Below are 27375 nucleotides of genomic sequence, written 5' to 3'. Positions count from 1 at the left end.
CACACAGATATCCCCCTAAAATAGCTATAACTAAAATCAAACTAAAAACTACTTCCAAAACTATTCAGCTTTGATATTAATGAGTTTTTTGGGTTCATTGAGAACATGGTTGTTGTTCAATAATAAAATTAATCCTCAAAAATACAACTTGCCTAATAATTCTGCACTCCCTGTATATGGTATATACATGTCTAATGATGTTTATGTATGTATGTGTATATGTATATATGTGTACATATGTATTTATGTATTTATATGTGTATATATGTATTTATGTATTTATATGTGTATATATGAATTTACAGACATATAAGTGCATTGGAGCCCTTTGTCGTTAAGTAGATGAAAACATGTAAAGGCCTATTTAATAAAGTGTTATACTGTCTATTTACTGTACATATTTCACATTCCAATGTTCTGCAAATAGCAGAAAATGTTCTAAGTATTTATAAATATATATATATATGAATATATCTATGCCTATACATAGATATACTGTATATATATATATATATATATATATATATATATATATATATATATTTGAGTTAACGTTTTCGGGGTACAACCCCCGTCTTCAGACTCCTGTGAAAAAAGCAAGCTGTTCTAAGTATTTATAAATAGATATTCATATATATCTGAATATATATGTATGCCTATATATACTGTATATAAATATATATATATATATATATATATATATATATACACACTGTATATATATATATATATATATATATATATATATATATATATATATATATATATATAAATATATACATATATTGTACCAAAAACTCATCAGATATATGTAGAAACATGTATTTATGAATAAATAGAACATTGAAATGTGAAATATTTTCATTTTGGGGTAGCGCACATGAGAATATGCAATTGGGTTTGCGTGTGAGTAGGGTGGTTTTTTTCTTCATTGACTTCCATGGGGGAATACGTGAACACAATATTCTAAGTTCGGCTTTTTGTGCTCGCAGGGTTAGCGCACAAGCGAAAACTATTTCAACTCATAGTAGGCGTGCAACCCGACGAGCGCAAAAAGCCGAACATCTAGCACAGTTAAAGGGATAGTAAACACCAAAAATGTTATTGTTTAAAAAGATAGATAATCCCTTTATTTACCATTCCCCAGTTTTGCATAACCAACACTGTTATAGAAATATAATTTTTACCTCTGTGATTTCCTTGTATCTAAGCTTCTGCTGACTGCCTCCTCATCTCAGATCTTTTGACAAACTTGCATTTCAGGCAATCAGAGCTAACTCTTAAATAACTCCACGTGCGTGAGCACAATGTTATTTATATGAAACACATGAACTAACACCCTCTAGCTTTGAAAACTGTTACATGCATTCAGATAAGAGGCGTCCTTCAAGGTCTTAGAAATTAGCATATGAGCCTACCTAGGTTAATCTTTCAACTAAGAATACCAAGAAAACAAATCAAATTTGATGATAAAAGTAAATTATAAACTTGTTTAAAATTACATCTGAATCATGAGAGTTTAATTTGGACTTTACTATCCCTTTAACGCTCGAGTGGGAGCGTTAATTAGTTCTCCACTTGTAATCTTGCCCTATGTGTTAAATCCATATACATAAGTGATCTGTATTATGTGAGTAATCTAAATACAAACTGCTGTGAAGTATGTGTGTAATCCAGATACAAAATGCTCTGCATTAGGTATATTATGCAGATACAAACTGCTATGTATTATGTGGGCAATCCAGATAGAAACTCCTCTGCATTATGTGGGTAATCCAGATACAAACAGCTCTGCATGCATTATGTGGGTAATCCAGATACAAACAGCTCTGCATGCATTATGTGGGTAATCCAGATACAAACAGCTCTGCATGCATTATGTGGGTAATCCAGATACAAACAGCTCTGCATGCATTATGTGGGTAATCCAGATACAAACAGCTCTGCATGCATTATGTGGGTAATCCAGATAGAAATTCCTCTGCATTATGTGGGTAATCCAGATACAAACAGCTCTGCATGCATTATGTGGGTAATCCAGATAGAAATTCCTCTGCATTATGTGGGTAATCCAGATACAAACAGCTCTGCATGCATTATGTGGATAATCAAAAAAACTGCTTTACATTAGGTGTATTATACAGATGCAAACTGCTCTGCATTCTATGCATAATCTAAAAAGTTCTGCATTGCATTTGCAAACCATATACAAACTGCTGTGCATTCTGTGTGTAAAGCCGATACAAATTGCTTTCCACGGACACAATGGGCAGCCTGAAATTGCTATAACACACTGCTCTCTACAGCTGCTAGGTCAGCATATAATAAGGGCATTGGGGGTAATAATGGCTATTATATCATTACAGCAGGAAGCATAGCTGGGCGGTAGTGTGCTTGTTTGTGAGTACTTAACAGATACATGTAATTGCACATAGACACTGTGTGCGGAAGAATAAGATAGCCAAATGACTAAGTGCTTACAGAAAAAAAATACATACATAAAAAAAACTAATGCAACAGCAAGATAGCTGGAATTTATTTTAAAAAATAAGGAGTACTATTCCACTGAATATAAACACTGTGTAATATTCCAGGACCAAGGACAGCAACTGCGTAAAGTACTAAAATACTGTGACATCTTACAATGTAATTCAGTGTTTCACAACTAATTTTAATAGGCTAGTCCATAGCCTTGTATATAGATGCAAATAATCATATAGTAAATATCCAAAACACTAGTTCCAAATAAATTAGTAGTTTAAAAATTAACTAGATATCAGTAGCAGAAAACCTTGACTCTTTTTAACTCCAGATGACACCTGCTTTAATTTTTCTATAACTGTGACGTACCAATGAGCATTTTAAGATAAAATAGTCATAATTAAATACAAGAAATGTTGACTAAAATGTATATATAGTAATGTGTTAAAAATGTGTCATTAAAAACTTTCAATATTAAAGGGACATATAACAGTAAAATAAAAATGCATGGGACATGGGTAGAACATTTTGTTATTGCATTATTGTGTGCATATAACTATGTGTTTAACCCCTGCAAAATTGTTTAAACACCTAGTTGAAGTCAGCTCCTGAGCAGCAATACATTACTGGGAGCTAGCTGAACACATCTGGTGAGTCATTAAGGCATATTAGTGTATGCACCAGATGGCTCCCTGCACTGCTGCTCACAAACCTACCTATATGTGCTATCTATCTATCTATCTATCTATCTATCTATTATCTATCTATCATCTATCTATCTATCTATCTATCTATCTATCTATCTATCTATCTATCTATCTATCTACCTTACCTACTGAATTATACAAACATGTTTAATTATTATTTTTTAGTAAATAGTTGTTAAAATAACAAACATTACTAGATAAAAAGATATTCTTTATAAATGTGAACAACCTGCGCACAAACTATTTATTTTCCTATGCACTGAGCAACATATCAGTAAAGTGCTTATGTGCACACCTCAAATGCCATATATTTGATAAAAGTATGATGGATAGATTGTAAAGTGCACCGGAGTGCTTATGACTGTATGAATGAGCAGTTGTGTTGGGTGAATGACAGGGAGGGCGCAGAAGGGTGTGCTAAGAGTACTGTAGTGTGAGTGGTGAAAGATATGCTGGGTGTGCAGTGAAGTAGTTATTGAGGGTATATTAGGTGTATACGAGGGTGAGTGGGGGAAGGTTTTTTCAGTTTTTGATAGGTTGAGGGGGAGAGGATGTGATAAATATTTGGGGAGTGTTTGATGGGGTATAGAATGCCTTGGCTGTGCAGGTGTTAATGGTAAAAATGTGGAGGGTCTGTCTATGGAGTATGAGAAGAGAAAAAGTGTTTCTGTTGGTGGGAGGTGAGAGGAGGTCTGGCTGCAGAAGGAGGGAGCCTTTTTTCTCTCCCACTCCCTCCTCTTCTCTCAGTTGCTGTAGCTCGTGCATCCTGTCCTCAGCATCCTTCTTATCGTCTCCAAGGCAACACAGACTCGGGGACCACTTGTACTTCTCATCAGGGCAGCAGCTCAGAGAGTGAGAACGAGTATCATTTCATCACCTGGACATGGAGCTGGAGCTATCCACCTCTAGGCTATACTCTGACTACATCTTCTCCAATGCTACACTTGACTTCTCCTCCTCCCCCCCATTAAATGCCAGCCTTAATGCCACTGGGCAAGGAGTGTCAAGGAATCATGCCTCTATTATTATGGCTGTGGCTATCACTGCCCTCTACTCTGTGGTCTGTGTGGTGGGGCTGCTCGGGAACGTCCTGGTCATGTATGGGATTGTGAGGTATGAAAGATATAAAGCAAAGTGATATATATTAACCCCTTCATGTGAGGGATTAACTAATTGCCCTAGTCCATAGTAAACACACCTTTCAAGATATTGTTTATCTTTTCTGAGTCCTAAATAGGTATGCCCTGAAACTAGAAGTGTTAACTGTTTGTATATATTTGTGTTTCTGATTTTGAGCATGTATTTATCTATGTATTTTTGTACACCTCCCACCTTGTTTTTATTATTGTTACCGTATTTATGTGTATGTGTTTAAATAATTATCTGTATGTATATAAACAATGCATACACACATTTTTATGTTTTTATACCCATGCTTTTTTTGACTAATAAATGTATCTCAATATATAAAGATATGTTTGTTTAGGGTTGTTGCTTTGCTAACATGTTTATGTGGGTGATTGTATGTATAGCTGTGCATGATGTGTTCATGTGTAAAACTGCATGTGCATGCATGTGTGGGATTATGTTTCCATACAGTATATCCTTTTGCTTGTATTTCATTTGGTTCCTGTATATTTGTGTGCTTGTCTGATTTATCACGTGTATGTATTTACAGATAGATAGATAGATGATACAGTAATAATAAATATATTGCTGCACATTCATTTATCTAGGTTTGCAAGTTGATGTATGTTATGATATGTATATATGATGAACCTTATTTCTGATTTATAGGTATATGTGCACAGATGTTTGTGTTTATGTATGCACACACAGCTACAGTTCCAGGTGTAGTAGCTGGCGAACCAATTAGGAGCAGAATATTCAAGTAGCTGTCACTCATTTGGCTGCCTCATACTCAGAAACTGCAATGTGTTGCATCTCGCAGATGGGACTCTATCTAACACTTTCCCAGTGGTTCATCAGATAGTGTGAAATGAGCATTTGTTTTATGATATTTTTACAGTAAATTGGTTCAGTCTTAAGATGAAAATTTGACAATATGGCTGTAGGATGATTTTTAGGCAAAGCTACTCAGAAAACTACCATATTGATCTTCAGGAAATTTGACATAGAAATATAACTGTCCTAGTTTTGCTTCATGAAAAAAAGCAGTAGGTCTCATGATTTAAATCTTCAAAGTAATGTCACCTCAATGTTGCTCATGCCTGAGTGGTAGAAAAAAATAATAGCACCGTCTGCTTTTCTATGTGATGTTATTATGATATGGTATTCTGCAAAAAAAGCAAAGCAACAAAAAAATGTGTCATTAGTTTCAGTGATAAAAGTAATGGAACAGAGCTCAGAATGAAATGCCCTCAACTTGCATTTTTGTATTCAGCTGTGCCTTTAGGTAAATTCAGTTCAATTTAAAGATTTTTCACTTTTTGTTGTTCAAGTATGAGCTGGATTAGGTGGTGAGATCATTTAACTAGTTGTTCTTGCATGTGGCATATATGAGGGAGCATAGACTTTAAAGGCACAGTCTACTCCAGAATTTTAGTTTTTTAAAAAGATAGATAATCCCTTTATTACCTATTCCCCAGTTTTGCAAAACCACCACTGTTATATTAATGCACTTTTTACCTCTGTGATTACCTTGTTTCTAAACCTCTGCAGAATGCCCCCTTAGTTCAGTTCTTTTGACAGATATGCAGTTTAGCCAATCAGTCCTGACTCTTAAATAACTCCACGGGAGTGAGCACAATGTTATTTATGTGACACACATAAACCAGCAGGGTCTAACTGTCAAAAAATGTCAAAATGCATTGATATAAGAGGCAGTTCAACACCTTAGAAATTAGCACATAAACCTACCTGGGTTTAGCTTTTGACAAAGAATACCATGAGAGCTAAGCAAATCTAATGATAAAAGTAAATTGGAAAGTTGTTTAAAATTGATGCCCTATTGGAGTCATGAAAGTTTTTTTTTTACTAGACTGTCCCTTTAAGTCACAGTTACTTTAGACTAGAGGAAGCAGCTGAAACTAGGAATTGTATTGCTTTATCACAACTGAGTGAACGTTTAAACTGTCTGGGATGTCATTTTTACCACTGAAAGAAGATAAATAAATAAATAAATATATAAGATTATGCAATTTATATGTATATCAGTTTGAGAGAACTAAATACAACTAGGAAGGACTGGTTTTACATATATTGGAAATGGGTAGCAATCTTAGTGTTATCTTTTCAGTTCACCAATGTATCCAAACCTCCCTATAACACTTCCTGCCTATCTATATATCTACAATTATGATATACTATAAAATCTCCCAGTAATTCTTCCTCTCTCAGTACAAGGATTGTGATCATATTATCTCCTATGTAATTTTACTATATATCTGTTTCATTATTTCCTTAACATCTCAGATTATTGTTCCTTATAACTCCTCCTATCAGTGTTATAAACCTCCACATAAATCACCCTGTCCGTCTATATATCCTGTCCATTCAACTCCTCATATAGCTACACATATCATCTGCCTATGATTGCTCTTCTCTCTCCATATAACCCTACTACATCAAATACCAAAATTGTTTAAAATAACAATAAGAAGTCCTGAAATCCCTCAGCATAACTTTGTCTCCTATAACTGCCTCATATATATCTATTGCTATAATTCACCTTGTTCCTCTGTATATATAAGGTTTCCTATCTTTTCATATAACCTTTTATTTCCACGTGACACCGCCGAGCAATACCCATATGCGCAAATCTGGTAGCGGGAGGTATAGGTGTTTTTGGGAAGCTTGATGATACCTAGCTAAATTATTCACTAATCTAGGACTTCAAGCATGGTCATTTATGTCCTATTGCTCAAACACTCACTGGCATGAAGAGAAATCAAACATAAATGGTTTTGATTTTTTTTGTTTTTGTTTTTTTAGCATTTTATTGTAATTAGTCTCTCTTCACATTCAGAACTCCGCTTAGCGATAATCAACTTTCAAGCTAAAAGTTGTCTTTTTAAATTTCTTTGAGGGACTTGGCAGTGGCACAACTGAAAAGGTATCTTAAATAATCTTGACAGACCACAGAGCTTTAGAGAATGGGTCCTTACTCTTTGGCATGAGATATTTTGGTATTGAAGCTTCTCTTACTAATGAAAAGCAAATAAGTTATTTTTTTAGCCCATTGTGTTCATCTGATTATATTACACAGGCAATCTGCAATGGGACCAAGCAGAGCTAACACTCATTTCCTCCCCTTTAATGATTGTTACTGGGTAATATTTACTAAAAGACCTTATTAGCCTTGTCAGTTTCTCCATAATCACTATTCTGTGCAACTGATTAATTAAATACTGTCAAGATGATGATTTATTAGAGTGGAGGGATGGATGAGCTACAGTGAATCAGCTGCATAGAATAACTAAGGAACTGGTGAAGTTTGTGAGAGTCTGTTGTTCTTTAACGCAAGCTAGGTACAAAAACGGTCTAATGGAAAACTTCTATCAATATTTCACAAGCTAAGCTCTTGAGTCAAGGCCATATTTGGCTTAAAATTATAATAAGGCACCACAATTACCCTTAATTCACATCGGATCCATTCAGGTAGGGAGTACTGAATATGAGTGGGAGAAGCATACTGGATACCATAGCTTTTACATAAGGCAACATAGGCCGGTATATAGAGAATTCCCAACCTAATCCGCCTGTGACAGGAAACAATGCAAGGAAACGTTTACAAACTACTCAATTAGGATTATCAAATTAGGTTAAGACTCCTGCAAAAATGAGAACGACTAAGTTCCAGATTATGGGGACTATCTATCAAGCTCCGAATGTAGCTTGATGGCCCGTGTTTCTGGCGAGCCTCTAGGCTCGCCAGAAACAGCAGTTATGAAGCAGCGGTCACAAAGACCGCTGCTCCATAACCCTGTCCACCTGCTCTGAGCAGGCGGACAGGAATCGCCGGAATTCAACCCGATCGAGTACGATCGGGTTGATTGACACCCCCTGCTGGCAGCCGATTGGCCGCGAGTCTGCAGGGGGCGGCGTTGCACCAGCAGCTCTTGTGAGCTGCTGGTGCAATGGTGAATACGGAGATCGGATTGCTCTCCGCATTCAGCAATGTCTGTCGGACCTGATCCGCACTGTCGGATCAGGTCTGACAGACATTTGTTAAATAGGCCTCTATGAGTTTGAATTCTGAAAGAAAAAAGCGCAAAGAGAGACTCAAGTGCAATAAATAACACAGACGCTGCTGCTCTTAAAAAAATGCACTTACAATGTTTATTAATAATAAAGCAGGTATAAAACAGTTTTCTCCTTCAAGGTAATTAATCCAAATACTCAGCTGCTCCGGTCTGTTTTCACAGCCTTACAATGTCCGCTCCCTTCTGATGTCCACCGGAACTTTCAGTGTAGGGGAAATCCTTGTTGATGGGGCTACGGTAGCCCTGAGAGTCCAAAAAGCAGAGTGTTCTATTCTTAGAACTACGGCTCCTCTGCAGATCCAAAATTCAGTCCTGTGGTACCTCTACGCGTTTCTTCTGCTATCGTGCAGACTTTCTCAAGAGGATGAAGAGTCTAATGCTGAGTGGATTCAATATCCATCCCAATAAAAACCCTCATAGTAAATCCTATTGGTTGAAATTTCCTCTGTGTAATATGGGTAAGAAATGCTCACTGGGTCCTAGAGACCAAGTTATAAAATGCTACGTTCCTTTTGCACATAACAAATAATGTGTACAGTTAATTACAACACATCTATAGTTAATAAAAGCAAAAGACAAGGGACAATTATTTTGCACAAAAAATTATAACAATAATACAAAACTCCTACCACTAGGTAAAATTTAATAAAGCAAAAAATATATTAAAAGTTGATACAACGTGTGTTAATGCATATACTAAAAATCCCTGCAAACTAAACAATATTCATCTATGTATACTTAATATCTACACATCCAAAATTAGTATATGTTGCAATCCCAAAAAACAAATAATTAACCCAACAAATGTAACAACAATACTCTGATCCTACAACTAGGTTTAATTCGATGAAGCAAATATAATTAAAAATTAAAACAAGATATATTTATGCGCATATCCTTGCAGCTTAAGCAAGATTCATCTCTATATATGATGAGCATTCACAATCTGGAAAACACATTTTTATTCTCTATGTATATATATGTGTATACCTTTCCTACTAAAAAGGAGTGATTTAATCCTAAGTATCCAAGTTGATCTGGAGTATAGAGGGATGGATCTACAAAAATGTGTTTAGAAAATTTGATAGTATGTACACTGTCATCTCTATTTAGGTATCATCCAATTAATTCTATACAATTATTAAAGGTTGTTTAAAATTTATTTAAAAGTTGTTTAAAATGGAAGGGAAAAGAGGAGGAAATAATTATTATATAAACAAGAATTATTAAAGGAACCTTAAGAATATCTAAAAAATGTCAGATTTTTTTATATATTAATTACATAAAAGCTGCTATGTCAATGTCTATGTTTAATCCTTTTGGATGTAAACTATTGAGCTTTTGGATCCAAAAAGTTTCTTGTTTTCTTAGGCTCATCAACCTATTGCTACAACTCTTAGGTATCCAATCAATTGCTTGAATTTTTAGAGACCTAGAGTCTCCCCCATGATGTTCCAGAAAATGTAATGGTACACTGTGATTAACTACTTTCTCTTTTATATTATATAGATGTTCTGTCAGTCTACTTCTTATCTTTCTTTTGGTGCGCCCTACATAAATTTTATTACACCCACAAGTTAGGAGGTACACTACATATGTGGTGTCACATGTACACCTACTCTTGATATTAAAAGACTTAATGCCTTCGCTGTCTTTAAAATGACTATCCTTATTGATATGTTTACACATACTGCAAATTTTCTTTCCACACTTGTATGTGCCTGGTTTTAGACTCAGCCAATTACTCTTCCTATCAATTTCTGTTATTTCCAACTTCCTCAATTTACTGGGAGCTAGCAGATTTTTCAAACTTCTCCCTTTCTTAAAAGTAAACACAGGTTCTTCTGTCAAGATAGGGGCCAGTACAGGGTCCGTCTTAAGAACTCCCCAATGTTTTTTAATTACATTCTTGATGATCTTATGACCCTCGTTGTAAGTAGTAATAAACCTTAAAGTATCCTTATTATCTTGAGTTGATTTATCCTTTTTAGGTTTTAAAATAGAGTCTCTATCAGTTTCTTGTGCCCTATTATATGCTTGTTCTATTGTATTTCTGTTATAGCCCTTTTCTATGAACTTAGTACTCATATGTTCAGCCTCTTTTTTAAACATCTCTATATCTGTACAGTTACGTCTGAGTCTTAAGAACTGCCCATAAGGCACATTGTCTTTCCACCTCTTAAGGTGGGCACTTCCATTGTCTATGTAACTATTTCTATCAGTAGGTTTACTAAAATTACTCACCGCTGTTTTTAAGTTGGCATCTACATATAACCAAAGGTCTAAAAATTCAATTCTTGTTCGTGAATGTTTACCTGTAAAATTTAAGTTAAAATCATTATTGTTCATATGTGTTAAAAAGCTATTAATCAATGATTCGTCACCCTCCCAGAGGATGATTACGTCATCTATGTAACGATAATATTTTATAATGTTGTTTATAAACGGATTATTGTTCCAAACCTTCTCAATTTCAAATCTGTGCATATAAATATTAGCATACGATGGGGCAAATGTAGTCCCCATCGCTGTTCCTTTGACCTGTTTATAGAACACATTTTCAAAAATAAAATAATTGTGCTCTAAGATAAATCTCGTGCAATCTAGGATAAAGTTTAATTGCTCTGCTGAAAATTTCCAATTCAACAGTTCCATTTCAAGGGCCTTCAATCCTTTCTCATGGGGGATAGAGGTATAAAGCGCAGACACATCGCACGTTACCCAACAATAATTTTCTTTCCAGTTTAAACCTTCAAATATATTGATGGTTTGTGTGGTGTCCTTGATATATGATTTAGTATTCTTGACTATTGGTTGTAGATAAAAATCAATATATTTAGAAACTTTATCGCTCAGGGAATCAATCCCTGAGATTATAGGTCTCCCAGGTGGCTTATGTATATCTTTATGCACCTTTGGCAGGTGGTAGAATATGGGGATCCTAGGTTCATTTTCCTGTAAGTATCTAAACTCATCATTATCAAGGACTCCTTCTGTTTTTGCTAGCACTAATATTTTATTAAGCTTATTTTGGTATTGTTTCGTGGGATTCCCATTGATAACTTGGTATGTGTCTATATCTTTTAATAGATTATAAGCTTCTGCTAAATAGTCTTCCCTCTTCTGTATAACAATCCCACCCCCCTTATCTGCTGCCCTAAAAATGATATCTTTATTGTCCATCAATTTCTTAAGAGAGTTTCTCTCCTGGGAGGTTAAATTGTCATTATACTTATTAACTAAATTCTTTCTTTTCTTGTGGAATAGATTAAAAACCTCGTCCATAACCATCTTTGTGAAGACTGGAATTTGGTCCCCCTGTGTTCCAACTGGATAAAATGTGGAAGGTCTTTTCAAATTACTATGGTGAATCTTAGATTCTTCCTCATATATGGAAATATTAAACAATTCCTCTATTGTATCGATACTCTCATTAACATCCTGGCTATCAACACCCATATCTTCTAGGGATTTTAGAATGGTTAAAGTTTCTATATCTTTCCCTTCCAAGTGATCTTTATTAACCGCTGATTTTAAATTGCATTCTTTTTTGGCATAAAATCTTTTTAAGACTAGCTTTCTAACAAATTTCTGAATGTCGATGAAAACTTCAAAATCATTCGGTAGTGTTTTGGGTGAAAAGTTGAGACCTTTATTTAAAAGTTTAATATCATTGGCATCTAACTCTATATTAGCCAAGTTAAAGATGTCTAATTCCTGTCTTCTTCTCGCCTCTGCCTTCTGTTTGGTTGTTGTAACTCTGACCCCTCCTCTCTTTCCTCTCCTTGTTCTAAACCTCTTTTGTTTTGTCTTTGTCTGGTTTCCCACGCTCCTTGTTGTGTGTACCTCGGTTCTGGTTCTAATCGTTGGTTGTGGGGTAATGGTGTTTTCCCTAAAAAATGATTCTGATGATTGGTATTTCCCTCTTGTCTTTGATTATTTCTCCATTCATTATTCTCTGATCTATGGTTATAATCTTGATAATCTGATTTAGGGCGAGCCCCCAAAACAGGCCAACTTGATTCATTCTGATGCTGATTAAGCACTTCAAATCTATTTGATGTATTGATATTAAGACCATTTGAATTTTCTCTGGAATTGTCCCTCCTATTAGAATTAGATGGGCCATCTCTTTCCTCTCTCCTTCCCTTCCATTGCTCATTGTTACCATAGTAATTACGGTTTTTATTAGGATATTCATAATGTTTATCCATCCAAAACTGCCTGTTAGTGTTATCATTATAGGGTCTCCTATAGTTCCCATTCCTATTATGGTTGTAATTATCCATATGTACTCTATTAGTTTGTGGAGCCACCCTATTATTATTACTAAAACCCACTTCATTTCTATTCATACCTCCTTCAAGTTTTTCCTCAGCATTATGATAATAAGTACCTATTTGAGTATTCCCTCCTCTTCTAAAATCGTTTCCCTGTGGGTTTTTACCTCTATTTATCAAGCGCATATTCTCTGTCTTCTTTTTAAAATTATAAACCTTGTCCTCCTTAAAATCTTGTATATCCCTAGTTAACTTTTGTTGTTTACTCCTCTTAAGATCTATTTCCAATTGTTTGATTCTATTTTGGATACTGTTATTCCTAGTCACCCATTTCTCTTCAGTTTTAAAAACCTGTATTTTGGGAAGTATCTCATCTAGATCCTTCTTAATCCTATTCAGCTTGAACTCTCTATACTTAATGAGTACCTTAATTAGTTTGAGAGAACATTCCTGTAGAGCCTCCTCCCACTCACTAGTATATTCCACATCCTCCAAATCAAATGCAGGATATTTAAAAATGCGGAGGCCCCTTGGAACAACATTATGAAGTACATAGTTGTCTAGCAGTATTAAATCCTGCCATTCACGGGTATCTTGTTGTAATAACTTCTCTAATTTTTTAAAAAGCATATCAGGTGATTCTGTATTATTGTTAATGGAATTTGGAATGTCATTAGTAAGATCTAAGTCCCGTTTTCTATTATTCCTAGCACTATAATCCCCAAAGGTCTCTGGGGTTTCAACATTATCTATCAGGGTAGTCATGCTGCCTATTTATAAAAAGATTCAAAAAATAACACACACAGAAAATAAATGACAGTGGCGCTAACACCCTCTTTAAATATAATAAAAACACTAATGTCAATTCTTACAACCACATGTATAATTTCTAAAAAATAGATAAAAACCTGTATACAATTATATGATATTTAAAAGACTATAAAAATTAAAAATAGAACAAATGGAATAACAAAAACGTTTTACCACTTTCCAAAGAAATGTCAGTCCATAAACCACTAGAGTCCTCTGCTGCTTGTTAACCAAATGGATCCTTCACACCAAATGAAGTAGGGCAAAAAACTTGAATTCTGAAAGAAAAAAGCGCAAAGAGAGACTCAAGTGCAATAAATAACACAGACGCTGCTGCTCTTAAAAAAATGCACTTACAATGTTTATTAATAATAAAGCAGGTATAAAACAGTTTTCTCCTTCAAGGTAATTAATCCAAATACTCAGCTGCTCCGGTCTGTTTTCACAGCCTTACAATGTCCGCTCCCTTCTGATGTCCACCGGAACTTTCAGTGTAGGGGAAATCCTTGTTGATGGGGCTACGGTAGCCCTGAGAGTCCAAAAAGCAGAGTGTTCTATTCTTAGAACTACGGCTCCTCTGCAGATCCAAAATTCAGTCCTGTGGTACCTCTACGCGTTTCTTCTGCTATCGTGCAGACTTTCTCAAGAGGATGAAGAGTCTAATGCTGAGTGGATTCAATATCCATCCCAATAAAAACCCTCATAGTAAATCCTATTGGTTGAAATTTCCTCTGTGTAATATGGGTAAGAAATGCTCACTGGGTCCTAGAGACCAAGTTATAAAATGCTACGTTCCTTTTGCACATAACAAATAATGTGTACAGTTAATTACAACACATCTATAGTTAATAAAAGCAAAAGACAAGGGACAATTATTTTGCACAAAAAATTATAACAATAATACAAAACTCCTACCACTAGGTAAAATTTAATAAAGCAAAAAATATATTAAAAGTTGATACAACGTGTGTTAATGCATATACTAAAAATCCCTGCAAACTAAACAATATTCATCTATGTATACTTAATATCTACACATCCAAAATTAGTATATGTTGCAATCCCAAAAAACAAATAATTAACCCAACAAATGTAACAACAATACTCTGATCCTACAACTAGGTTTAATTCGATGAAGCAAATATAATTAAAAATTAAAACAAGATATATTTATGCGCATATCCTTGCAGCTTAAGCAAGATTCATCTCTATATATGATGAGCATTCACAATCTGGAAAACACATTTTTATTCTCTATGTATATATATGTGTATACCTTTCCTACTAAAAAGGAGTGATTTAATCCTAAGTATCCAAGTTGATCTGGAGTATAGAGGGATGGATCTACAAAAATGTGTTTAGAAAATTTGATAGTATGTACACTGTCATCTCTATTTAGGTATCATCCAATTAATTCTATACAATTATTAAAGGTTGTTTAAAATTTATTTAAAAGTTGTTTAAAATGGAAGGGAAAAGAGGAGGAAATAATTATTATATAAACAAGAATTATTAAAGGAACCTTAAGAATATCTAAAAAATGTCAGATTTTTTTATATATTAATTACATAAAAGCTGCTATGTCAATGTCTATGTTTAATCCTTTTGGATGTAAACTATTGAGCTTTTGGATCCAAAAAGTTTCTTGTTTTCTTAGGCTCATCAACCTATTGCTACAACTCTTAGGTATCCAATCAATTGCTTGAATTTTTAGAGACCTAGAGTCTCCCCCATGATGTTCCAGAAAATGTAATGGTACACTGTGATTAACTACTTTCTCTTTTATATTATATAGATGTTCTGTCAGTCTACTTCTTATCTTTCTTTTGGTGCGCCCTACATAAATTTTATTACACCCACAAGTTAGGAGGTACACTACATATGTGGTGTCACATGTACACCTACTCTTGATATTAAAAGACTTAATGCCTTCGCTGTCTTTAAAATGACTATCCTTATTGATATGTTTACACATACTGCAAATTTTCTTTCCACACTTGTATGTGCCTGGTTTTAGACTCAGCCAATTACTCTTCCTATCAATTTCTGTTATTTCCAACTTCCTCAATTTACTGGGAGCTAGCAGATTTTTCAAACTTCTCCCTTTCTTAAAAGTAAACACAGGTTCTTCTGTCAAGATAGGGGCCAGTACAGGGTCCGTCTTAAGAACTCCCCAATGTTTTTTAATTACATTCTTGATCTAGGCCTCTATGAGTGGTGAGCAATGTTTGCACGCAAGCGATATAGGGTTTTCACTTTAATTTGCACTCAGGTTAAATTCTGCTGGTATTACAAGTAAACGTGTTTGCTTGAGCGCAATTCAAGTTAAAGCTCATTGGGTTAGCGCGTCCTCGGAGCTGTGGTTAACTGTTTCGCAAAACAAAAAAGTCTCACAAAACACATAAAAAATACATTACAAAACACACTCATAATAACACCATCTAATAAAAATAATTTCTAAACAATATTGCACAAAAAATTTATAAGGGCTCCAAAAAAAATGAGGTTTCAGGAGCAGGAAGGTGACAACAAAAAATGTTTATTCAGTAGTTACTGAGACAAAATAGACAAACGACGTTTCGGGATACTATCCCTTACTCATGCCATCTTTATTTTGACATTGTGATACATACATATACATCTCTAAACAAGTATATGCCTATATATACAGTATATATATTTAATATATATATATTTAGATATGTGTACAGATGTATTTATGTATTTATATGTGTATATATGTATGAGGTTTGTGAGATCGGGTTTGTGCGCGAGTTGGGTATTTTTTTCCATGTGCTATATTCTAAGTTCATCTCTTTGCGTGCGTCGGGTTAGCATGAGAACGATAACTTCTTAATTTAAACTCGTAATAACAGCGCAAAAGTTTACTTCTAGAGCAAACAGTGCTCTAGCGAAAGCACTAAATAGCGCTCCACTGGTAATCTGGCCCTAAATGTGGACAAATACTAGATTGTTAAACTGGGATAAAATAGGGAGCTATAAGCTTCTGTGATACACATTTCTCCATTATATCTCCATATAGCTCCTCCTAGACTTTACCAGAGCTCATTATTACTTCTCTCTCCACCTAAATTCACCCTATAGCCTCACAACTGTCCTATAACTCCTTATATTTCTTTAAATAACCTGTCTGTAAAAGCCCTATTTATCTTCATGTGTCATTAACCCTTTCCTTTAACTCCTCAACATCTAAACTATCATATGATATTTTCCTATAAGTCCTCCTATATTTTAATTAACCTCTCCCTATAAATTATTATATCTCTGCATGCTGTAACGTCTCTCTATAACCCCATCTATCTTATCAATCTTGTAACCTTATCCTTGTAAGATTTTATAATCCATATATTATCCCCCTTGTAACTACACTTGGCTCCAAAATGACAACACACTTTACAATACTTTTTCTCTCGGACATTGAATCCCTAATGTAAACTGGCAGCTGGCAGAGTCCTAGAAGTTGGCACTAGACCCAGATACACAATCATATAGGACGTAAGGCAGTTACACCACTGGGATCCCCTCCAGCCATACAACCTGAGCTCCATACTCTTTGATAGCAAATTGGAGTTCATGATATATTTTCTGTAATCATAATGTAAAGTAATAATATTATCGACCCCTTCAGAGCCAAATAGCCATGTAATGTGTTTCTAAACAATGCACTCTAAATCTCTATGCCAGCCAATACTCTAACTATATCAAGTAGGCATAAAGGTAATGTGTCTACACTCAAAGTATTTTAGATATATCTATTAACTATTAATCTCCACAACTTTCATTATGTATTTTATAGAGCATTTAAACTCCTTCACTTCTGAGCTATCTTGCACCCATGTGCTGAATAGTAGTTTAAGGGGTCTATTTATGAATCAGTGGATACTGCTTCTGACCCTCTTCGCTTCAGTAACGACTGAAGCGGAAGTTAAGAAGCAGCGGTCCTAAGACCGCTGCTCCTTAACTCGTCCGTCAGCTCTGAGGTGGCGAACAGCAATTAGCCCAATCGAATACGATCTGGTTGATTGACACCCCCTGCTAGCGGCCGATTGGCCGCGAATCTGCAGGGGGCGGTATTGCACCAGCAATTCACCAGAACTGCTGGTGCAATTTATCGATGCATTTATCGATGTGCGGCGGACATGATTCGCTATAGCGGATCATGTCTGTCCGCACCTACATAAATATACCCCCATGTCTTTTGTACCCATTACAGTTAAAAAAAAATCGAACACTTTTATAAAAATGACTTTAGTTTCTACAACTAGACATATATAGGAAAAAGTCATCAAACCAAACAAAAAAAGTCTAAGTTTACATTATTTTAATGTAATGTTTTTGGCTGGCCGTAAGGCATTAAAAAGTCTCCCTTCCCCTAAAAAAAGACAAATATGATTCAGCAGTCATTTTGGATTAGGCAAACTAGAACAGTGGAATATTCTTTTTGGTTCCCAAGTCAATGGGATACAAAAAACAATCTAGATAGACAATAGCTAATAGATAGATAGATAGATAGATAGATAGACAGCCTGCACTAATAAAAGTCTCAGCTGCATTAGGATTTTACACATTCTGCACACTCCTATGTACAGACTGGCAGCACCAATGGTAGTTCAGTCCTTGGCATATTTTCTGCTGTCGTTAATGGATTCAATTTTTTATCTACCGCTACTAGGTGTAACGGGTCAACATTTCCTATACAACTAGTATTACAAAATGCAATGTAAAAGACAGAAATATTTAATTAAATCATAGGAATATTTATGAATGATGTATTACTTATATATAATAGTATAATGATATATTAAAGGTACCTCTGTATTAGAATAGGAATGGACAACCGGTGTCCCTCTGCACTAGTTTTTGTGGCCCCTGAGATCAAGCAGAGCCATATGTTTTATGGCTCCAGAAAAAGGCTTTTGCTTTGAATGCTTCTCATGAGTAGGCAAACAAAGCGGCCAAAATTTAAAAGAGCCCTCTGGAGGGGAGAACAGCACACACAGGGGGCTACTTATCAAGCCGTCTACTTTTCTGGCTTCGCCGGTCCAATACGTCCGCCTAAGCTCGCCTACCTTCGCCGCCGCGGACCTTGAATACGTTCGCCTAAGTTATCAAATAAAGCTGTCAAAAAGCCGCGGGGCGATGAGCAGCGGACTGTGACAGTTATCACTCATCCGATCTCGCTGCCCTTCGGCTTTTTCCCAGCTTTATTGCTAGCCTGTCACTAAGCACTCACACTAAACTACACTGTTCTACCCCCTATACCGGCGCCCCCGGAGGCCCCCGCAACTAAATAAAGTTACTAACCCCTAAACCGCCGCTCCTAGACCCCGCCGCAAGTCTTATAAATGTATTAACCCCTAAACCGCCGCTCCTAGACCCCGCCGCAAGTCTTATAAATGTATTAACCCCTAAACCGCCGCTCCTAGACCCCGCCGCAAGTCTTATAAATGTATTAACCCCTAAACCGCCGCTCCCGGACACCGCTGCCACCTACATTATACCTAGTAACCCCTATCCTGCCCCCCCTACACCGTCGCCCTCTATTATAAAATTATTAACCCCTATCCTGCTGATCCCGCACCTCTCCGCAACTAAATAAATAGTTTAACCCCTAAACCGCCGCTCCATGAACCCGCCGCAACCTATAATAAATTTATTAACCCCTATCCTGCCCCCCACTACGCCGCCGCCACTGTAATAAAATGATTAACCCCTAAACCTAAGTCTAACCCTAACGCCCCCCTAACTTAAATATTAATTAAATAAATCTAAATAAATTAACTCTTATTAACTAAATGAATCCTATTTAAAACTAAATACTTACCTTTAAAATAAACCCTAATATAGCTACAATATAAATAATAATTATATTCTAGCTATCTTAGGATTTATATTTATTTTACAGGTACCTTTCAATTTATTTTAACCATGTACAATAGCTATTAAATAGTTATTAACTATTTAATAGCTTACCTAGCTAAAATAAAGAGAAATGTACCTGTGAAATAAATCCTAACCTAAGTTACAATTACACCTAACACTACACTATACTTTAATAAATTATTCCTATTTAAAAATAAATACTTACCTGTAAAATAAACCCTAAGATAGCTACAATATAATTAATAATTATATTATAGCTATCTTAGGATTTATATTTATTTTACAGGTAACTTTGTATTTATTTTAGCTAGTTAGAATAGTTATTAAATAGTTATTAACTATTTAATAACTACCTAGCTAAAAGAAATACAAAATTACCTGTAAAATAAATCCTAGCTTAAGTTACAATTAAACCTAATACTACACTATCATTACATTAATTAAATAAATTAACTACAAATAACTACAATGAAATACAATTACATAAACTAACTAAAGTACAAAAAATAAAAAAAGCTAAGTTACAAAAAATAAAAAATTAAGTTACAAACATGTTAAAAATATTACTACAATTTTAAGCTACTTACACCTAATCTAAGCCCCCTAATAAAATAACAAACCCCCCCAAAATAAAACAAATCCCTACCCTATTCTAAATTACATAAATTTCAAAGCTCTTTTACCTTACCAGCCCTTAAAAGGGCCATTTGTGGGGGCATGCCCCAAAAAGTTCAGCTCTTTTGCCTGTAAAATAAAAATACAACCCCCCCCCCAACATTAAAACCCACCACCCACATACCCCTAATCTAACCCAAACCCCCCTTACAAAAACCTAACACTAATCCCCTGAAGATCATCCTACCTTGAGTCGTCTTCACTCAGCCGAGCCACCGATGGAACTGAAGAGGACATCCGGAGCGGAAGAAGTTAATCCTCCAAGCGGCGCTGAAGAAATCTTCCATCCGATGAAGTCATCATCCAGGCGGCGCTGAAGAAGTCTTCGATCCGGCCGATGTCATCTTCAAAGAGGCGCTGAAGAGGTCTTCTATCCGGGCGAAGTCATCTTCCAAGCCGGGTCTTCAATCTTCCTTCCGCCGACGCGGAACCACCTTCTTCACCGACGGACTACGACGAATGACGGCTCCTTTAAGGGACGTCATCCAAGATGGCGTCCCCTCAATTCCGATTGGCTGATAGGATTCTATCAGCCAATCGGAATTAAGGTAGGAAAATCTGATTGGCTGATGGAATCAGCCAATCAGATTGAGCTCGCATTCTATTGGCTGTTCCGATCAGCCAATAGAATGCGAGCTCAATCTGATTGGCTGATTGGATCAGCCAATCGGATTGAACTTGAATCTGATTGGCTGATTCCATCAGCCAATCAGATTTTCCTACCTTAATTCCGATTGGCTGATAGAATCCTATCAGCCAATCGGAATTGAGGGGACGCCATCTTGGATGACGTCCCTTAAAGGAGCCGTCATTCGTCGTAGTCCGTCGGTGAAGAAGGTGGTTCCGCGTCGGCGGAAGGAAGATTGAAGACCCGGCTTGGAAGATGACTTCGCCCGGATAGAAGACCTCTTCAGCGCCTCTTTGAAGATGACATCGGCCGGATCGAAGACTTCTTCAGCGCCGCCTGGATGATGACTTCATCGGATGGAAGATTTCTTCAGCGCCGCTTGGAGGATTAACTTCTTCCGCTCCGGATGTCCTCTTCAGTTCCATCGGTGGCTCGGCTGAGTGAAGACGACTCAAGGTAGGATGATCTTCAGGGGATTATTGTTAGGTTTTTGTAAGGGGGGTTTGGGTTAGATTAGGGGTATGTGGGTGGTGGGTTTTAATGTTGGGGGGGGGGTTGTATTTTTATTTTACAGGCAAAAGAGCTGAACTTTTTGGGGCATGCCCCCACAAATGGCCCTTTTAAGGGCTGGTAAGGTAAAAGAGCTTTGAAATTTATGTAATTTAGAATAGGGTAGGGATTTGTTTTATTTTGGGGGGGTTTGTTATTTTATTAGGGGGCTTAGATTAGGTGTAAGTAGCTTAAAATTGTTGTAATATTTTTAACATGTTTGTAACTTAATTTTTTATTTTTTGTAACTTAGCTTTTTTTATTTTTTGTACTTTAGTTAGTTTATGTAATTGTATTTCATTGTAGTTCTTTGTAGGTAGTTTATTTAGTTAATTTAATGATAGTGTAGTATTAGGTTTAATTGTAACTTAAGTTAGGATTTATTTTACAGGTAATTTTGTATTTCTTTTAGCTAGGTAGTTATTAAATAGTTAATAACTATTTAATAACTATTCTAACTAGCTAAAATAAATACAAAGTTACCTGTAAAATAAATATAAATCCTAAGATAGCTATAATATAATTATTAATTACATTGTAGCTATCTTAGGGTTTATTTTACAGGTAAGTATTTATTTTTAAATAGGAATAATTTATTAAAGTATAGTGTAGTGTTAGGTGTAATTGTAACTTAGGTTAGGATTTATTTCACAGGTACATTTCTCTTTATTTTAGCTAGGTAAGCTATTAAATAGTTAATAACTATTTAATAGCTATTGTACATGGTTAAAATAAATTGAAAGGTACCTGTAAAATAAAAAAAAATCCTAAGATAGCTAGAATATAATTATTATTTATATTGTAGCTATATTAGGGTTTATTTTAAAGGTAAGTATTTATTTTTAAATAGGATTCATTTAGTTAATAAGAGTTAATTTATTTAGATTTATTTAATTAATATTTAAGTTAGGGGGCGTTAGGGTTAGGGTTAGGTTTAGGGGTTAATCATTTTATTACAGTGGCGGCGGCATAGTGGGGGGCAGGATAGGGGTTAATAAATTTATTATAGGTGGCGACGGTGTAGGGGGGGCAGGATAGGGGTTAATAAATGTATTATAGGTGGCGACGGTGTAGGGGGGGCAGGATAGGGGTTAATACATTTAATATAGGTTGCGGCGGGTTCAGGGAGCGGCGGGTTAGGGGTTAATACATTTATTATAGTTGCGGTGGGCTCCGGGAGCGGCGGTTTAGGGGTTAATATGTATAGAGCAGCTTGCGGTGGGCTCCGGGAGCGGCGGTTTAGGGGGTAATAACTTTATTTAGTTGCGGCGGTGTAGGGGGGGTCAGATTAGTGGTGTTTAGACTCGGGGTACATGTTAGGGTGTTAGGTGTAGACAGCTCCCATAGGAATCAATGGGATGTCTGTCAGCAGCGAACTTGTACTTTCGCTATGGTCAGACTCCCATTGATTCCTATGGGATCCGCCGCCTCCAGGCTGGCGCTTTGAAAACCAGGTACGCTGGGCCGTAAAACTGCTGATCGTACCTGCTAGTTTTTTGATAGCTAGCAAAAGTAGTGAGAATGTGCCGCACTTGTGTGCGGAACATCTGGAGTGACGTAAGAATCGATCTGTGTCGGACTGAGTCCGGCGGATCGAAGCTGACGTCACAAAATTCTACTTTTGCCGGTCTCGAGCCTTTGATAACTAAGGCGTATCAGCCTCGCCACAAATACGCTGCGGAATACGCAGCGTATTTGAGGTTGACGGCTTGATAACTACCCCCCAGAGGGTGATCTAAAGCGTTACCTAAATCTGGCCTTGTGCCACAGAACATTTTTTAGGAAATACATTATTATTTGTGTTTTTTAATATCCTTACATTTATTTGCCTTCTTTAAGAAAACATATTAATATGTGGCCTCATGTGTTAGGAAGATGTTCATCACTAAATTATAAGAGTATAAAACATAAGTAATTATATTATATACAATTTTAAGCAACTTTCTAATTTACTTTTTTTTTTTTAAATCAAATTTTCTTCACTCTCTTGATATCTTTTGTTGAAAAGCAGGTACATAAGCTCAGAAGCGTGTACATGTCTGGAGCACTATATGGCAGCAGTTTTGCAAGAATGTTATCCATTTGTAAGAGCACTAGATGGAAACATATTCTGTGAATTTTGCACATGCTCAGTAGGAGTTAGTGCCTCATAAAGTATGCATATAAAAATAATGTGCATATTTAGATACTAGATTTGAATTGGAAAGTTGTTTAAGTTGTGTGCTCTATCTGAATCATGAAAGCTTAATTTGGACATAAGTGGTTCTTTAACATTCTTTTTTTTTACTGCAATTGGTTTTAAATAGCTAAACTCCACCCCTTACTTGCCTGATTTGGAGGAGCCAATCTGGGCTTGATTCTGCAGACAACAAGGCTAGCCACTGTCATTTTGCAAATATACAGTGCAGTGTTTTGCAGTTTTTATCTGTTAAAGTAAATTAACTACAAATATGCAGCAGGGTAGCCTTGAGAAGTCTGCAGTGTAATTTTTTTCAGTTCTAAGAATTAGAAAATCCTCAGTTTTTAAGAGCTAAATTACAAAAAAGGGGCAAAATATATGATAAAAGTATATTGCAAAGTTATTTTACCATACATAATTAAACATTTATATATTTAAATCTCAAGGTATGTATTATCCCACAACTTTTCAAACTATGTTACACCCATCTCTACTGTCACTGTACCAACACCATTCTCAAACTTAACAGCTATAAATGTGCAAGACAGTCTATTATTTACATTTGAAGTGGACTGTATTCCACACAGTCATTGGTTGAACACTCTAGTAAGCCATTCATAACTGTCCCTAATTGGCCATAGCAGAAAAAGAAACCTAAGTTACAATATGGTGATGCCCACTGCTTTTTGGACATTAAAATGTTACCCTTATTTTTTCAATATTTAAACATAATTTAAAAAAAAAACATGTCTATATTATTATCAGGCTAATCTTTGCTCTGAATACATTATTCTATCAATGATTTATTTAGGGTTATTATGAGTGGAGTGCAAAATTGCGCTTTTCGCGAGCGCAATATTTAAGCTCCACTAATTAAATCCTGGTGCACACAAATGTGCGCTGGTATTACAGGTTCAGCGCAATGCTTCCATTGTGGGGAAGTTTTGCACTCAGGAGAACGTGATTCCATAGGCTCCAATGGGAGCCTCATACTCAAGCCGTGAGACACGGCAGAGAACCTAGCGCACCCATAGGTGTAATATATATATATTATATAAATATATATTTAAAAATAAATAGAACATTTTCTTCTATGTGAAGAACATTGGAATGTAAAACCCTTTCGGGTTAGCACTAGGTTTAACTCCTGTCTAGCATGTGAGCGATAAGTTATTTTTTTTAAATTTGCACTCTCAATTGATTTCTATGGGTAGAAGTTAGAGCATCGGCTTTGGCTCTCATGCAATAATTTTACTTTGAAGTTGTAATATGTGCGCTAACCCACACTCGTTAAAAGTTTACTAAATAGCACGCCACTTGTAATCTGGCCCATAGAAAGCAAAAATTCCATACTATAACAAAGTAGCAAGTTTTGCTTTAGAAAGTCACTTTAATATAAAAAGAGACATTTCCCCCTAAAAAGATCCAGTTATCCAAAGTTTATATCACTGGTTTTCAAACCTGCCCCCAGGCCTCCCTAACAGGCCACATTTTGAGGATATCTGAGCTAGAGCACAGGTGAAATAATCAGCTGATTAGTAAACCTGGTTATTTTATCCGCTCTCATTCAAGGTAATCCTAAAAACCTGGCCTGTTGGGGAGGCCTAACGACAGGTTTGAAAACCAGTGGTCTATATCAAGGTACTGATTACTCTAGGCAAGGTTCTAGGTAGTATTATGAGTATTACCTCCCTAACATGTAATGCTAGATATCAGAATCTAATCAATTGTAGATGTTCCAAATCCAATCTCTGTACTATTATATGAAATTATTTATAAGCATTACCACATGTAGATTAATTGTTATTCTCTTCCCAGATACACAAAGATGAAGACAGCCACCAATATCTACATCTTCAATATGGCCCTTGCTGATGCGCTAGTTACCAGCACACTCCCCTTTCAGAGTGCTAAATACCTTATGGAGACATGGCCATTTGGGGAGGTCCTCTGCAAAGTGGTTCTTTCAATAGACTACTATAATATGTTTACAAGCATCTTCACATTGACCATGATGAGCGTAGACCGATATGTGGCAGTGTGTCATCCGGTGCGGGCGCTAGATTTCCGTACCCCTTCCAAGGCTAAAGCCATTAATGTCTGCATTTGGATACTATCATCTGTAATTGGTATCCCAATTATGGTTATGGCAGTCACCAAGCGCAATGAAGGTAAGTTGCAGGGATTTGTGTAGTAACTAAGTGTTCTTTGCAGAATTAAAGGGATATAACATTTTCTTTTGTGATTCAGACAGAGTATTCCATTTTAAAAAAGGTTTCAGTTTACTTATATTATCAAATTTGCTTACTTTCCATGATATTCTATATTGAAGAGATATCTAGGTAGGCATCTGGACCACTGCGTGGCAGGAAATAGTGCTGCCATTTAGTGCTCTTGCAAATGGATAGCATTCTTGTAAAACTGCTGCCATATAGTGCTGAAATGGGCCGGCTTCTAAGCATATGTCCCTGCTTTTCAGCAAAAGATACCAATAGAGCAAAGAAAAAACATGCTCTATCTGAATCATGAAAGAAAAAAAATTGGGTTTCATATCCCTTCAAATTGGGTTACAAGCTTTGTATATTTAGATTTTGAAAAAAACAGTAGGTATTAAAGTCCCCTAGATGTGCTATGCATTGAAATATTACAGTGGGTAACAGTGATAGTGACAGTCATAACCTACAGAATCCTGTCTATTCCACTACAGAGTCACAGAGACCGGCACAAGGAAATAAATACATTTAGTTGACTTTTTCCACTATTAGATGATACAGTGATATAAAGCTTCATTTGGGGATAAAACAGTGACAAATATTTTTCTTATATCTTTCTCCAGCTTCCGGAGCCATCACCTGTACCCTTCAGTTTCCTCGTCCAGATTGGTATTGGGATACTGTCACAAAGATCTGTGTGTTCATTTTTGCCTTTGTGGTGCCGGTCCTAGTAATTACTATTTGTTATGGCTTAATGGTACTACGTCTGCGCAGTGTTCGCCTCCTCTCTGGGTCTAGAGAAAAAGACAGAAATTTGCGCCGTATCACCCGCATGGTTTTGGTAATTGTGGCTGCCTTTATCATCTGCTGGACCCCTATTCATATATTTGTCATTGTGTGGACCATGGTGGAAATTGATAAGAGAAATCCATATGTGGTGGCCAGCTTGCATTTCTGCATTGCCCTTGGATACACCAATAGCAGCCTGAACCCTGTCCTTTATGCCTTTCTGGATGAAAACTTCAAGAGGTGTTTTAGAGAATTTTGTCTTCCCTTCCGTTCACACTCAGAGCAGAACAGCTTTAGCCGAGCACGTAATACCACTCGGGACCAGGTGTCCACTTGCACCCAATCTCATGCACCAGACAAGCCGGTATGACTAGACATGGATGGCCGAAGGAGGGGATCCAAAGGCCGTACAAGAGAAGATCTGAACTCTGAAGTAACTCAGGTCACCAGTACAACAGAGTTTTAGCAGGAAGAGAGTGTGGTATTGCTTTCTTTTTTGTATGGAAGCTCCTGGATGTCTTCTTGTTGTATTCCGTTCCTTTGGGCCTAAACGTACAAGTTAAGACTTGAACATGCACTTTTGTAACACAGCTGACAATCAAAGCAACTTTTTTTATAAAGATGATTTGCTGTCTGCTGGCTTCATATCAATATTATGTACTTAAACATCATCCTCCCATCTAATTTAAGTGTTTAGGATTTTTTATGGGATTGTTGTCTACCTTGAACTCTCTCTACAAACTATTTCTGTACAGAAGCTTACTTAATGGTGTAAGGGACATGGGGAAACTTGTGGTTTTATGTGACCACTTATGTCCTGAACTTAACTCTTTATCTTCCAGAGGACCTCTCTATAGCTTCCCTATACCTAGAAGTGAAATATTTCTGATTAAACTTCAAGACATTTGAGAATACACATATCCCAATTTTAGGAA

General features: G+C 36.1%; 1 protein-coding gene across 1 annotated transcript; it reads left to right on the top strand.

The window, feature by feature from the left end:
* Window positions 1-4071: 4071 nt before the first annotated feature.
* Window positions 4072-26810, top strand: OPRD1 (opioid receptor delta 1). Its single transcript, XM_053704773.1, has 3 exons — window positions 4072-4301; window positions 25257-25609; window positions 26275-26810. Exons 1-3 carry the CDS (start codon window positions 4072-4074, stop codon window positions 26808-26810), a joined length of 1119 nt encoding a protein of 372 aa, XP_053560748.1.
* The last annotated feature ends 565 nt before the right edge of the window (window positions 26811-27375 follow it).

The sequence above is a fragment of the Bombina bombina genome, chromosome 3 (genome assembly GCF_027579735.1).
Source record: "Bombina bombina isolate aBomBom1 chromosome 3, aBomBom1.pri, whole genome shotgun sequence".
Taxonomy (NCBI): domain Eukaryota; kingdom Metazoa; phylum Chordata; class Amphibia; order Anura; family Bombinatoridae; genus Bombina; species Bombina bombina.
This window is presented reverse-complemented; position numbering and strand designations above follow the sequence as displayed.

What these genes read in the sequence shown, in the direction of transcription:
- OPRD1 (XM_053704773.1), top strand. Translation starts at nt 4,072, where the DNA reads ATGGAGCTGGAGCTATCCACCTCTAGGCTATACTCTGACTACATCTTC. An exon ending in GTCATGTATGGGATTGTGAG is followed by an intron (nt 4,302 to 25,256) that starts GTATGAAAGATA and finishes TTCTCTTCCCAG; the next exon opens with ATACACAAAGATGAAGACAG. An exon ending in AGTCACCAAGCGCAATGAAG is followed by an intron (nt 25,610 to 26,274) that starts GTAAGTTGCAGG and finishes ATCTTTCTCCAG; the next exon opens with CTTCCGGAGCCATCACCTGT.